Source organism: Paramormyrops kingsleyae, chromosome 16 (assembly GCF_048594095.1).
Source record: "Paramormyrops kingsleyae isolate MSU_618 chromosome 16, PKINGS_0.4, whole genome shotgun sequence".
In the NCBI taxonomy this organism is placed as follows: domain Eukaryota; kingdom Metazoa; phylum Chordata; class Actinopteri; order Osteoglossiformes; family Mormyridae; genus Paramormyrops; species Paramormyrops kingsleyae.
The window spans coordinates 29,796,820-29,811,761 of record NC_132812.1 but is presented as its reverse complement, the minus strand read 5'-3'; the positions used below and the strand labels follow the sequence as shown (position 1 = coordinate 29,811,761).

The following is a 14,942-nucleotide window of genomic DNA, read 5'->3' as shown; positions in this document are numbered from 1 at the left end:
AATTAACTGTCCAAATGTGACACTTGAGCACATTTCAGCTGGATTTAAAGTCATCCAGGAATATGGATATTTAGGGAGATGAGGGGGGGTTTTATTCAACATCGAGTCCAAAGTGACACTTTCACACTTAAATGCACCTTAGTCTTTCCCCCCCAATGCTTTATTTTGGTAAAATCATACAATAAACGCACAGCTGAGTTTTCTCGTGCAGTGCATAGCATCTAAACTAGTACATAAAGCAAATACTAAACCCTAAAGGTTCATGGTGTTCCCTTTGCAGCACTCGGCACCTGCCAACCCTTTCCCATTTCTGTCGTGGTACCACTCTCCTGCTCCAGGGCTTATTGCTGTAGCCAGCACATGCCAGATGCTACAGAGGTCAAACACCAGACACCAAATATGCAATTACAACAGAATAACCACATGTTAAGATTACCATGTGCCAGACATTTGCTGAAAAAGAAAAAAGCAACAGAATTGGATCTGGACACTTTGCACAGGATACATTTAGAAAATGCATTGCTATTTTGATCACATATCCAAACCTTGGCATGTTTGATCCTTTTTCAGTTTTGGTAGCCAATTAAATATTCTAGTAATTTGGCCACAAGACCAAGTAAGAAGTGTGGAATTTGGTTGAGTCCAATACGATTAACAATTAAACGCTCACACTACCCCGAAATATAAATCTCACGCATACGGGTGGCATTCAACATTCAAGTGCCAGTGTTTTTGTACTGTCTTTTGGTCAAGTTTCTTGAAACTTTCAAAGAATCACTTTTAGGCTTATAAAAATAAATATTTCTCAAGAAATGCTTCATAAATTACACAAACCTAGCAGCAAAAGTAGAATCTAGAAATCTGTGCAAATAGCTAAATTCCCCAACTGCTAATCCCCCTGGTCCCAAATAAATCCTGGTTAAATATCAAGAACCCTTCCCCTTTTGTAAACAAGCTGCGTTTCACACCATCCACACATTTGGAAGCTTAAGGACACGCACTCCAGACATAAAAAGTGCAATAAAACAACTCTGTACAACTTGATGGGCACAACATACAAGACTCAACTTAAATAGCACCATTCATCCTAAGTTACCTCATCACTGTCAGTGCATCTGCTTTAGTTCATGTTTAAAAATTTCAAGGCACGACACACTTTGAGAAAAATCTATTGCACTTACGTTGAATGCCATTTTCTCACCTCTTCCTCCACCGTGTTAAAACAAGCCACTGCTGGCAACCTGGCCAATGATTTAGATGCATGTAAAGGCAGATCTACCCCCCAGAGAGCAAACTGCATTAATGTACAAGAAGGGAAAAAATAAAACAAAACCAGTCTTTGGCCAGATTTAGTGGAATACACAGCCAGTATGTAATGGAAACCTATGCAAGTAAAATGGAGGTGACCCAGACTGCACTGTCCCTGCCAACTTCCTGTGTGCAGTTCTGCATACATTACAGACCTCAGCAATCTGGCAATGGTAGCCATTCACAAAAAAGGAAAAAAATAAAAAACAAAAGCCAAGGATGTCCTTCAGAAATTAACGCAGCTTGGGAAAGAAAAAAATTGTTTATAAAGTTAAAGCCTGCACAATTCATTTGTTTTAACTCCTTGACCAAAAAACAACACTAGCATGCGTTTGATACCGAATTGGCCGGAACACTCTACAAGGCCACATCCGTACTGTGGTCCTCATACAAGCCATTCCATCTTCCGGCATGGCAGGTTTTCAAATTCATCTAAGTTTAAAAAAATGTATCAAAAACATTTTTTTTCAGTTGCCCCTTTAGTGATTCAAGTAAAGGACAAAAAAAGAAAAACAATAAAAACACTGCCCCCCCCTCACAGCTAGCTGACGGTAGATTACTAGCTGCCTTAACACTGTCAAGTCAATTGCAGGACATAAAGAATTAGTTTCAGCATAGTATCAAACAGTGTTAAACAACAGTGCTCAAATTACTTGTCGATTAGGAGTGCCATGGGAATGGCTTTTTCAAGACAACCATATCCTTATAGGTACCTATCCAGGATAGAGTGAGCAAAGAAACTAGAACTCTTCATCCCTTAAGTTGCTACACAAGGAATCGATGCCTTAAACCGAATACATCCGTGATGGTTCCACAAACTGCTTGTTATAGTCAGTAGGCAGCTTTAGATGTTCCTTGTGACAATTTGAGGTTCAAAATGGAAGAATGACTTTTCAGTCAAATCATTCCAGTGTTTGCCAAGGTTTGATTCAGTACAAGATTTATGCCTTAATTGATCTCCTGGTCAAGTTTAGCCATTTAATGACATTTAAAAAATAAAACTGTCTGATTTTAAAGGTACAGTACATTAACAAATGATCCTCAGTTTAACAAATAAAATAAAAAAGTGAAGTGCAGTGGATAACTAGAGTCCAGGAATCTGTTAGGAGTTATTAGAAGCCATGTTCTCTCTCTCCCGAAGGCTATCTTCAGTCTGACGCTCGCTTCCAGAATGTCAGAGAATCACAGATGGTAATGTACTGCGAGTTCTTGAAGCTACACAGGGTAAAGTCTGGCAAAGTTACATGTGGTTTCCATTCAGCTAATTTGGCATGGCCATCTCCATCGTCTGTGGCGTTAGTTTCCCCACCAGTCAACTTGGGAATAATTTCCTCCATATCCATCATTGCTGTAGAAGTTTCCAAAACCTGAGGAGGAGGAAAAAAAAAAAAGTAAATTCCTGGTAAATGGTGGGGGGAGGTCATACACCAAGCATGGACACCTCTCTCTCCCCCCAATGAGGAGAGTGTGAAACCAACCCTTACCACCACCAAATCCTCGGCTCCCCCCGTGACCCCCGGTGTTGCGATTCCCGCGGGTGCCAAAGCTGGTGCCGCTGCTGCTGCTCTGACGATAATCACGGGCACCGAAACCTCCAGAAAACCTTGGGAGAGACAGAAGTCCGTGCCGTGAACGCAAATGAAGCATCCTGACCTCTCAAATTCACAGATAAAATCCAAACTTACCTCTTGGAACGTCCACGGCTGCTACTTTTATGCTGATGCTCATAAGCCAGGCTCTCCAGCCATGAAGGAACCTCCTGTTTAGCTTCAACCAGGAGGTCTAGAAGATCCTTTGTGATGTTGCTGTTCTTGTCATTGAAGAAAGATGTAGCCAAACCTATGGGTAAAAGGAAAAAAAAAAAAAAAAAATACAAACATTTTTTCCCTACAGGTTTTGGGGACAGAGTAGAAAAATCAGTGATCAGTGTGCAACACAGTCATGTTAGTGAAAATGGAGTAAACTTCAATGAATGCAGAAGTTTCACCAAGATTTCCAACACGTCCAGTACGACCAATGCGGTGGACATATTCCTCAATATCGCTGGGCAAATCAAAGTTGATGACGTGCTTTACATTGGAGATATCTAGTCCACGTGCAGCAACCTACAGGAGAAACCACACATTTTGCCTGGTTGTTCAGTTACCTTACTGCGTAAATGCTGCGGGTGTGGAATTCTACATACCGCTGTAGCAACCAAGATGGGGCATCTTCCAGAACGGAACTGATGGAGTGCCTCTTCCCTATCCCTCTGAGAGCGGTCGCCATGGATACTGGTACAGGCATAGCCCTCGCGGTACAGGAAGTCCTCCAGGGCGTCTGCTCCCTTCTTCGTTTCCACAAACACCAGGGTGAGGGAGTCTTTACCTACAAAAAAAAAAAAAAAAAAAAGATTAAAACATTCGGTAACTTTACTTCAGGGGGCCCAAGTAAAATCAACAACTCGGTCACTACTCAAGTACAAACCATGAACTAATACAGCTCTGGAAAAAATTGAGACCCCCTCTATTTTTAAAACAATCTGCATTGTTAAATCTTGGTTTAATCGTCGTTCTGCTGGTAGAGGCTACACTGAGCAGCAGGTTGCTTCCAGGTTCAAAATTAAGCTAGCAGTACATAAAAACAAGGTGACATTATATCGACCTTTATTTTTAAAAAACTAAAAAGAATAGGTAAGCGGAAATCCTGGCTTAAGGAAACATTTAGTCTATTATATTTTGTACAGTGCATTAGTTTGAAGTTTCTACTCAGTTTATCTCATCAGACATTCACTGAAGAAGGAATATAAAATACCAGTGGCATTCAGCAGATCCAGCAGAAAAGATCTCTTGTCGCTCTCTTCCACCCAGACCACTTTCTGGGTGATATTCTCAGAAGTTGATCCCACACGGCCGACAGCCAGGAAAATGTACTCCTCCAGGAAGTCACGAGCAAGAATCTGAAAATGAACAAACACGACAGGCTTAATTAAAAGGGGTCTTTTTTGTGTCACTTCCTCGTCATTCCTGCCCTGGGTTTTACCTGAATTTCCTTGGGGAAGGTGGCGCTGAACATCATGGTATGCCTGAGACCCTTAGGCGGCATGGTATCCTGCTCGACGATGCGGCGGATCTGAGGCTCGAAGCCCATGTCAAGCATTCTGTCTGCCTCATCCAGAACCAGGTAGCTGAAGAAGAAAGTACAACTTAGATGAATATGAAGGGGAAAAACAAAACACTCGCTCATGAGGGTGGCTTCAATCAGGAAGCAATGTTGGCTTCTGCAGCTGTTTCAATGTAGACTCACTTGCAGTAATCTAGGCCTATTTTTCCTCTCTCCATCATGTCTACCAGACGTCCAGGTGTGGCCACCAAAAGATGGCAGCCCCTCTCGAGGTCACGGATCTGCTGGCCGATGTCTGCTCCTCCATACACAACACAGGGGCGCACTCTGGACCTGTAGGCAAACTGGAAGGAAAGGGTGGGTCACCAGATATAGCAGAGTTTAACCAGTTATAAAAAAAATTACTCATGGGAACTTCCATAAGCCAAGTACCTTTCGGGCCTCATCATAGATCTGCAGAGCGAGCTCTCTAGTTGGGGCCAGAACCAGAGAGATTGGGAACTGCTTGCGACGCCCATACTTCCCATTTTCCTAGATACATTTAAAAGAATCAAATTTGCGAAATAAACAATGTTACTCTAATGCCACAATTCAAGTCCCTGATATTAAATGAGCAACACGGCTGAATCAGAAGTACCTGATTGCTAGCTTTCATGGCCTGTAGTGCCTCTCCGGGACCCTCAGTGTAAATCTGACTCAGCACGGGAAGCAGAAACGCTGCCGTTTTCCCAGAGCCTGTTAAGAAAAGGTAGAATTTTCCAATTTATAAAGAGCAGCAAGGAAGTCTGACCCAAAAACACCAGCAGAGCAGCAAGGAGTACTGACCGGTCTGAGCACAGGCCATAAGGTCCCTCTTAGTCTTGATGATGGGAATAGCATGCTTCTGGACAGGAGTGGGCTTCGTGTAACGGCTCAGAGCTATGTTGCCCATGATAATCTCTCCCATGTCAACATCATGGAACTGCAGATCAGAGTCAATTCAAGTCAAGTCCTTTGCAAGTAATTCCAAGGGAGATCATTCACATCCATATTAACTCACACTTTCAATATGGGGTGGGCAATTGGTGCCTGTGGCTTCTACAGGAATGTCGTCATACTTCTCAAAGTTAATCCCCGTATTGCTTCCAGAGAAGAGCTCACTGAGGAGAAACAGTAATGTCTTCTGGTTAGCCCATAACATACATCAATGCGCCGACACAAGAAGGAAACGCAGGGATATGCTTACTGTTCCAAGCGCTCATTTGGAGAAGTTGGTTTGGACCAGTCCTCCTCGTCTCTCGAGTCCTCCACCCACCGGCTGTTGCTGCCCCCAAAGCCTCCACGTTCAAATCTGTCCAGAATGTGTGTTCAGAATGTGTAGCAGAAACCACCATTTCGCAAATGTACATGCTACGTACAAAAAGATCTGCGTACAACCCTTACCTTCCTCGTGTCCCGGCACCTCTATCACTGAAGAATGAAGACTTCCCTCTGTCATTGCGCCCTCCAAAGCTAGTGTATGCATCTCTGTCTTTGGAACTATTCCATCCGCCATCTTTGTCAAAGGCAAATCCTAGGAACATTTTGGTGGAAGGGGCAATAAAACTCACAATTTGGCCACTAACATATAAGCCATCTGATGGTCTTTGAAAGACACTATAATTATCTTTAGTTCAATTTTCTCCCAATCTCGATCAGCTAATTATTCTGTCATGTGTCACATATGCAAACTTAAGGAGGCTAAAAACTGCCAAACACCCCCCCCCCCCAGGTGCGTGGTGTCAACTACCAGATCTTTTTCAGTACGTACGCTTCACTAAGTGACATAACACTCTCAGAAGGGCTCTATTCATTTGATTCCATCCACAGTCCTAAAAGCAGCTGATCCACAGGAGCTGCTGTGGAGGAATAAGGAACCTTGCACTCTGACCCACCCAACAAACTTGACAAATCGTCGTTTGTAGACTTTCCAAAGACAGCCATTGAAGCACCGATGGTCCCTATCGCAAGATGCACTTTTATCCAATGAATAAGTAACCTATAGCTTCTAAACATACATTCAGTGTAGGGACTACAAGCTTCCTACAAGATTACTTTTCCCACCTGCATTTTGCGTTGGTTGGGACTGGTTAAATGATCCACTGCCCCGGTTGCCACGGTATCCACCACGCCCACCTCTGTCTGTGCGAGATGGCCCGCGTCCCCCAAAACCGCTGCGATCGCCATTCATGCGACTATCCCTGCCATCGTGGTATCCATTCACAAAGCCGTTGCGTCCACCATCCCATCCAGGAGAGTCTGAGATTGGGAAAAGTGAAGAAAAGAGCCTTGGTGTAAACACCTAGTCTAGTGGAGTTTGAGGTTTGGGGTGTTGGTACAGCATCCACCTCCAATTCCAAATCATGTTTTCCAAAAAGAATGGTTACTATACCAATAAAATCATCAACTAAAATTTCTCATGCAACAACATATCTATGGGAGACCTCAGTTTTGCAAACATTCTATTTTTATACACTAATCGGGCCTCTAATTCAACCACACACACAACCTTAAACCTGAAAACCAAACTGAAGTTATCCAAATGAGAAAAGTCGCAATAAGTACATGTCATTCTGAATATAATTTATCCAGAATTAACAGACACCTGGTACCCTACACACCAAGTACGAGCACTGACAAGCTTCCTACCCACAGGAAAATCCTGTATTTGCTTAAAAACAAAAGCCTACAAATCAAATTATTTGAGCATGTATCTCAAAGAGGAACCAAAAGTTGGTCAGGAAAGAGGCCCAGTCACGCTACAGAGATGTTCAAAGCTGAACCAAAATGCCGCTTTTTGCCCTACTGAACATTTACCACAACGGTCCGCCCAGCTCACCACACTGGCTGTGTCGTCATCCCCATCAGTATGGGCAGGAGAAGCTGAAAGCAAGAGATCTGTTACAAACTAGAACTGCAGGGCCATAACAATGCTGCAAGCCATAACGAGGATCATGAGACCAGGACCGAGACCAGGACCAAGACCAGGACCATGCCACAAGCCAAATGGAGCCAAAATCTCACACAGACAACACTACTAGATCCAGTTTTCATGTACTGGAGCAGCAAGTCTTTGACAAAAGCACCGGACACTGATTCAAATTCAGAACCACACAACCAGCAAATGCCACACTTGAGTTCACACACATTCTGTGTTCTTTTAGCCGTAAGTAGAATTTTCTAATTATTAGACAACTCCAATCTGTTAGATGTTAAGAAAACATCAATTACATTTGTATGTATCAGCTGCTAACAATAAGTAAATGTGACTTTTACTGTGCACCTATCAATCCTAAATGTTTAGTAGTTACTTTTCTGGTAAGAGACATGCTTTTTGAGGTTTGAAATACAACCTCTCCCCAGGTTACGATGGGGTTACATTCTGATAAAGCTATCGCAAGGTGAAAACATCGTAAGCCGGAAATGCATTTTAATACAGTACATCTAACAAACATCACAGCCTAGCCCAGCCCATCTTAAACACACTTAGAACACTTACGACAGTTGAGCAAAATCAAAAAATCTTATTTCATAATAAAATGTTGAATATCTCATGTAATTTATTGAATGACGTACTGAAAGTGAAAAACATTTACCCATCGTTAAGTCGAAATATCGTAACAAGGACCATCGTAACCTGGGGAGCATCTGTATTAAGAGATTGTGCTGACCGTAAGCGATATAAAACCCAAAATTCAAGAGTTCAAGAGGAAGGTTGAGGGGAAATTCTGAGTTTAGACTGACACCGTTTTAACAACTGAACTATTTAACAAAAGGAAATCCTTTAAAAGTTCAATGAATTAATGCTAGCATAGGATAATAAATGTATAACTATTTATACTAAAACATCTGTATTACGTTATAAAGCTGAAATTTGTTCATTTTAATAATGAAAGAAGATCCATATGGATTTTGTGCCCTCAGCTTGTGTCGCTTAAAATCCCCACAAAGGGAAACTTGCAAGAAATTAATTAATTGTGTGCAAGGTGTGAGACTTAATTTCCATTATGATCCAACAGCAGTTATGAGGCAATTCAAACAGACAAAAAGCTAAAACTGCAACAAGTTATTCTACAGTTTTGTCTACCTGCACTAAAAACACTTACTAGGGCTAGATATGGCAAAACATTTTAGCATGATCATTCCGCCCCCCCCCCATATCAGTCGATACTGATAATTATCACACTGTCTATTTCAAGGGTCCATTTTTGCTAAAAAATTCCCTTAGATCTCCCATTAAGGAGACTCCGAACATGATAAATGACTACAAATTGAATGGACTGTGAACTGAATGTAATTACAATAAATCATACAAAGGTAAACCATTTTGTTAAAGGGCATAAGACAAGAGAACAGACCGTATGGTTTGTCCCTGAGCTTCTCTCACTGCCTCGCTGCTTGTTCCAGGGGACATGTGTGACATTGATGGTGTGTCACTCTAAGCAGTTGCATTCTGTATGTTCTATGGCAGGGGTGTCAAACTCCAGTCCTGGAGGGCCAGAGTCCTGCACATATTTGGGTTTCCCCTTGTTTAACACACCTGATTCATTGCACCTCCTTGTTCTAATTATCACACAGCTTTTGAGCCAAATCATTTGTGGTGGAAACGGGGAAAGAGCTAAGCTACACAGGGCACTTGCCCCCCAGGAATGGAGTTTGACACCCCTGTTCAACGGGAAGGAAATGCTTCAGGTGGTGAAATAACTTTGTTGTATTTCCAGTTTTAGTTAGCACAAGTTTTAGGCAGAGTTTACAACACACAGTGCGAGTCTGCTGTGTCTCAGACTTAACCGAAGTATTGCTACACCACCAAGGTCTCTCTAACCACGTTTATCCACAATATCTCCATTTTGAAAAGGATGTTGTTGTAATCAAGTTCATTTCCGTGATCTGATAGGCTGATGTATGCTATCAAGCAAAGTTTTTCCATTCTTCTGTAAATATGACAATGTGTATATATCGTTTATATAATCGAGCCCCAACACTTCCCAAGTAGACCTTTATGTGACAAGCTTCATTTAAGCAGAAGTCCTTTTAAATGAGCAATATGATATGACAAGGTTACAAGAAATGGAAGATTCTCAGAAGCTCCATATGAAGTATGAGAGAATTTCCATGACATTTGTTATAAACCTGTGTGTTTATTTAAAAGTCTGTTTAATGCATTTGTATTCTTTTTTGCAAAGGCCAGAATCAGACTGCTTTAAGCACTCTGCAGCCCTGAATCCAAATTCAATTCAGGCACTAAAAGTAAACATTTCATCAGTATCAGACTGCTTTAAGCACTCTGCAGCCCTGAATCCGAATTCAATTCAGGCACTAAAAGTGAACGTTTCATCAGTACCAAAAGCCTGGCACTGCTCACGGCAGCCAGCAGAACACAAGGTGATCAGAGAAAACTGGTGACCTAGAAAGCAAAACACTGATGTTTCTTAGCAAATTGGCTTTTTAAAGCAGTGTTTAATATTGACTAATTGGGAAGGGGGGGGGCGGTGAACGCTGTCATGCAAAATTGCCTGAATCACCAGTCTGAACAAGCATGACTAATAGCCAAGCAGCAGTCTTCAGTCCCATGCAGGCAAGTCCAGATCTACCATATCTGGCTGGCCAGCTGCCACTGTAGGGCTGATAAAAGGAGATTTCCTGGGAGGGATATCTCTGGTGACCTAAGCAAAAGCACAATGCCCTAGATCAACACAACACAACAGCACAAAACCAAGTGAGGGAGGCGAAAAAGGGGTGAAGATAAAATAGTTACCGAGCCTAAAGTCATCCCATTCCGTCATACAGTCATTCCTGAGCCTACGGCTGTACTCTGGATGCCAAGTCTGAGGGGGCTGTTTAGGAGAAACTTTGGGACATTCCTGCTTAATAAGGCACCTTTGGCAAATTAAACACCCACACAACTTATCAGTGCATCACCCAAAAGCAGCAGATAGTCCAACGTTCCAAGCCCTAGTAAAGACTCACAGAGGAAAAAGCAGGACAAGCCTCCAATGTGAAATGGAACAAAGACAGCAAGCGCTCATTGCTACTGTTATTAGCACAGTTAGCTAGGTAGTCAGCTTCCCACTGGGGCCATGCGACCACCACTGTGCGACTCGCCAAGATAAAGACCTCAGCTGCAGCTGTATGTGTTCAGGGGAGCTCCTCACTGCAGCAAAATGATCCAAGTCACTGCGTGGCAAAAAAAAAAAAAAAAACTACAGCCAATGCACAACAAGCAGATGTCATGCAAGTTCCCATTAAAAGGCTCTAATGCCGACAATCAGCATGAAGGCCATGCATTCAGCATAGAGCTTTGTTCAGTAAAACTGTCTGGTGACTTACAGCCCATTACTGGTGCCACTGAATAACCACTCTGCCTACGAGAAGCATATTCATTTCCTGCTGTAAAAAAGTTAAAAAAAAGTATTAAGAAAAATATTCAAAGGCTTGTACACATTTAAATAGTATTACCACTCAAAGCTCAAAGATTGTCTCCAAATCACTCCCCACATCACCCTGATCACAAAACACTACAAAACTAACAAATGACATGCTAGTCTTAATCCCTCTATACTGCATGAGGCCAATTTAAGATATTAAAGGCCAATTTAAGCAAACTTGCACATTCACATCTCCTAAAAGTTCCAGAACAAGCATAACATTCTCACCAAGTGAAACAAAAAAAGGATCAGTTTTTCAATATTAAAACGATCTTAAAAACTGAAAACATCTAATGAACTGAATTGATGTCTATAGCAAATTCCCAGAGAAAATAAAATCTATTAAAATTTATTCAGGCTGTCAACCAACAGCTCACTTATTCAAACTTCACATCAAATGATTATCATCCATATCCACCCATATGGAATAGTCTTCCTGATAACGTAGTGCAAGCTGAATCTTTGGGTTCCTTTAAATCAGAGCTAGATAAGATTTTAACAACTCTGAGCTATTAGTTAAGTTCTCCCCAAGCGAGCTCGATGGGCCAAATGGCCTCCTCTCGTTTGTATAGTTCTTATGTTCTTATAACCATGACCTGCTGCGCCCTGAAAGAACATTGTCTCTAGCCAATGTCATTTAGATAGCTGACAATCAATCGTCTATTTTGCACAACTCTTCAGTTTTAGTACACCTCCCCATGCAATGGCTGAGTGAAAACTGACCTGAACTGGCCAGTACTCAGAGCAGCACAGCCAGAGAATTTGAGTATAGAGTTCAGTGTTGTCATCACATAAAAATTTGCAGAAGATATACCTCTTCAAGTGTAATTCGACCCCTCTGGCAAATGAAAAATCTTGAACGTGTTCAAGGTTCTCCCAGTCTTTATATAAACAAGCATCACGCTCCAATGTACATATTGTGTTTTCTTAAGGCAAGGTACCTTGGCTGAAGATTATAGCCTTAAACCAGTTTGGCTCCCAGTACTCTTATAAATCACGCAAGTCTTAAAATCCAAGCATGACACATAAATTCAGCCACATTCTAAGAAATTTTAAACCAAATTTACCAAACTAGATGCCTTTATACACTGTAAAGAATGCAATGCAGGCAACATGGTAGTGAGGAACAGACCGGTAATCTGAAGAGCAAAATTAAAGCTAACAGTGGACGTTTCTTCCCTCATGCTCTCTCGAAGAGGACATTAGCAATGAGGAAACAAGCAATTTCAGATATTCCAAGAGCTTACCATTTTTTGAAGCCTCTTTGTTCCGCAGATGAGGTGGAATGTATCGTCCTGAGGGTAAGAGACATTTATGTGGTGAACACCTGAAGTGTATGTAGATCATAGAGCTTGCTGATTAAGACTTGAATAATTCTTCAGACTGATCTACAAATATGTGAACAACATGTTAAAATGGCAGACCTCGGCTCAATTGTTCTACAATGTTTTTCAGAGACTTTCCTGTAGCTAGCAGTGGTTGAACTTCTGCAGAAATGCTTATACAGTGACAGAACCATGACAATCTTTGAGCCACGATAAGCGTCCTCGGACTGCCATCGGAATACAGGTGAAACCACCCTACACCTACGGATGTGAAAACTATGTGCATGAAGGCTGAACACAGCGGAAACACTTACTGCCAGTGCCTCCGCCACCCTGTATATCAGCTGCGGAGTTCAAGTCTAGGGCAGCAAGCTGGAAGAAAAATTAAACCAGTGTCAAATCCCATCAACCACTGTGGTTTTATGCTATGGCCAAGACTGTAAAATAAACAGCTGGAAGGAGTCGATGCGATATTTAAACAGATGAGATGAGAAACTGCGTGATCCAAGCCCAGGCACTGGAGCACATGTCCGGCTCACTAAAGCTGAACGTATTGAATTACCAAGTGTGCAAGAAATGCATATACACTATTACTGTACCCCGAGGCAAAGGGTGAAAGCTATGTGTTCTAGTGCCGTAAGGGGATAGATACACGGCAAGCTAAGGTAGCATGGATGGAGGGGAGAGCCAAGTCAAAACGTGACGTACTTCCTGACCAAATGCAATAAAATAAATGCAGTGGGGGGGAAAAGAGAAAGCCGATGGACTGCTGCGTGCTCGGTGAGATCCGCCGGTACACTGCGTCCCAAGCGGACCCGAGCGAGCCGCTGCAGCTCGAAACCCGACACCCGGGACCCTGCTCGGGCCGCTTTACAATCCGCTGAGCTTGCACACGCATTTATTTCCATCACAGACGGCTATGCTGTCGGCGCAGACGCGTAGCCATCTTTGGCTGCCTGTTTACATTACAAATACGCTTTAACAGCACTGTACGACGCATCCACAAAACTGACGGCTTTCCCTAAAAACGACGTCGCGCATCACACCGAGAACAGCGTACAGTGTGAGCTGTCTAGTTGCCATTTTTAATCCATTTTCCCATCACCCGTAACCAGGCGTGACGCGTTTGTTGCCGGTTCTTGCAGAACAATTTGTTTCCATCTTCCCTGAACAAGATGTCAATCTTAAAAAGGCATATTATATAAACGGACCCAAATGAATTAGCAGTACATTACATAGAAACAGGTTATTTCAGACAAGTCACATCATCACAATCGTATAATTAAACTGGACAATACAAGTAATGCGCCTAGCAACGGAGGAAACCAAGACAGTTATGAGTTAATCAGTTTACTTTCAACTTAACAGGTGAAGCAAACAGCCGTTACGCTGATGCCCGGCGCATCTTTTTCACTAGTAATAAACCGTCTCCCAGTTAATACATAACTAGTTACCATCGCTGGTTAGGGTACTAATAACAATGCAGAGTTAAACTATTTTCTTTAGGGTCGTCACTTTCATCTCGGATACACCTTAATCGGGGGCATAAAATCGGCTTTGATAGGGAACCATATGAGGCAAACCGGGAGCGGGACCTATGGTTCCTGGGGGTCGGATAAAAGCCGCCATCATCATCACCACCATCACCTCCAGTAACACCACTTGCCGACCACCATTTTAACCACCACCATCGCCGTCACCGGCCACCATTTTCGCCAGCCGGCCGCCACCATCCCATCCAACGGCAGCACCAACCACCATTTTAGCCCGTCATTAGCCGAAAGCTAGCGGGGGAAGGATACCAGGGGGGCCGGTACCGGAGGCGACGCTTACCTGCTGGTCTAGACCGTGCGCATTTTCGGCGACCACATGACTCATAACTAAGCACTGGTGGGGATCTCTATCCTCAGAAAGGACTTTCTTTGTTCGGCAGAGAGCAGGCAGCGCCAACGCGCGTTTTTTTCCCCAAGTCGCTCCTTTGTGCGTGATTTCCAAAACTGGCGAAATAAGAACAACAAAGCGATGTCAGGGATAATACTGGGTAAAAGATCTGTTTCGGCTTTAGAATTGCTTCGCTAAACAGGAAGGTCTGTGAACTCAGGGAGAGCGCCTAGACTGACACCCTCTACTGGTCCGCGCGGTGATAGAGCGCGCGCAGGCTACCGCGAGACTTTATCGGCCGACACAGCGCAGAGGCGCGAAGGATCGCGATATTTCTCTGGAAGAGAGTAGACGTGCCTTTAACTTATTATTTTACATTTTGTTATTCGGAGAATATTGTCTGGACTCGTCTTTGGTAATCTTTGTAACTGTACCAATCTTTGGTAATCACTTTAATAACTGTGGTTTTCCTAGTGGCGAATTGCGGTCCACTCGTTTTATTCTGAGGGAGCGCAAGTCAAACTAAGCAGTAGGCTACAGCTAGAATGCAAGAAGAGATGTGGATATGTTGGCTCTGTTTATATTCAGTGAGATTATATTAATTTGAAATCAGTGTGACCTGTATTCCCTTTGATACTACCAAAGGGGTGCGACTTTTTTCTGCTATCCAGTAAAAATGTAGTCCAGCATGCATTTTTTACTAGCCAGCGGGTTAGTGTTCAATTTTTTCTTGTCTAAATTACTCGCCTCGGGCGAACGCGTAAACTTAATTTCCAGTTCTGGTTACAGCGCTACTATACTTATCCACCCTGTACTTGGAAGCAGTTGCATAAGAATTAAAACGGTCAACTACTTATTTTTATTTCTTTCAACTGATTGA

General features: G+C 42.7%; 1 protein-coding gene across 11 annotated transcripts; it reads right to left on the bottom strand.

The window, feature by feature from the left end:
- Positions 1-132: 132 nt before the first annotated feature.
- On the bottom strand, positions 133-14,341 carry LOC111856278 (ATP-dependent RNA helicase DDX3X-like). 11 transcript variants are annotated; one of them, XM_023836100.2, is made up of 22 exons: positions 14,015-14,341; positions 12,496-12,553; positions 12,104-12,151; positions 10,759-10,818; positions 10,187-10,279; positions 10,023-10,094; positions 7,246-7,311; positions 6,493-6,687; positions 5,833-5,962; positions 5,636-5,740; positions 5,450-5,549; positions 5,236-5,371; positions 5,048-5,145; positions 4,843-4,941; positions 4,594-4,754; positions 4,330-4,474; positions 4,102-4,246; positions 3,494-3,675; positions 3,296-3,413; positions 2,994-3,147; positions 2,787-2,911; positions 133-2,675 (listed from the first exon to the last, which is right to left on the bottom strand). In XM_023836100.2, the coding sequence occupies exons 1-22, from the start codon at positions 14,057-14,059 to the stop codon at positions 2,605-2,607; spliced, it is 2,406 nt and encodes an 801-aa protein (XP_023691868.2). In that variant the 5' UTR covers positions 14,060-14,341; the 3' UTR covers positions 133-2,604. The 11 variants fall into 11 exon arrangements, with proteins under 11 accessions (XP_023691868.2, XP_023691870.2, XP_023691872.2 ...); XM_023836102.2 differs by having other exon boundaries at positions 2,793-2,911; XM_023836104.2 differs by having other exon boundaries at positions 6,565-6,687.
- Between the last annotated feature and the right edge of the window lie 601 nt (positions 14,342-14,942).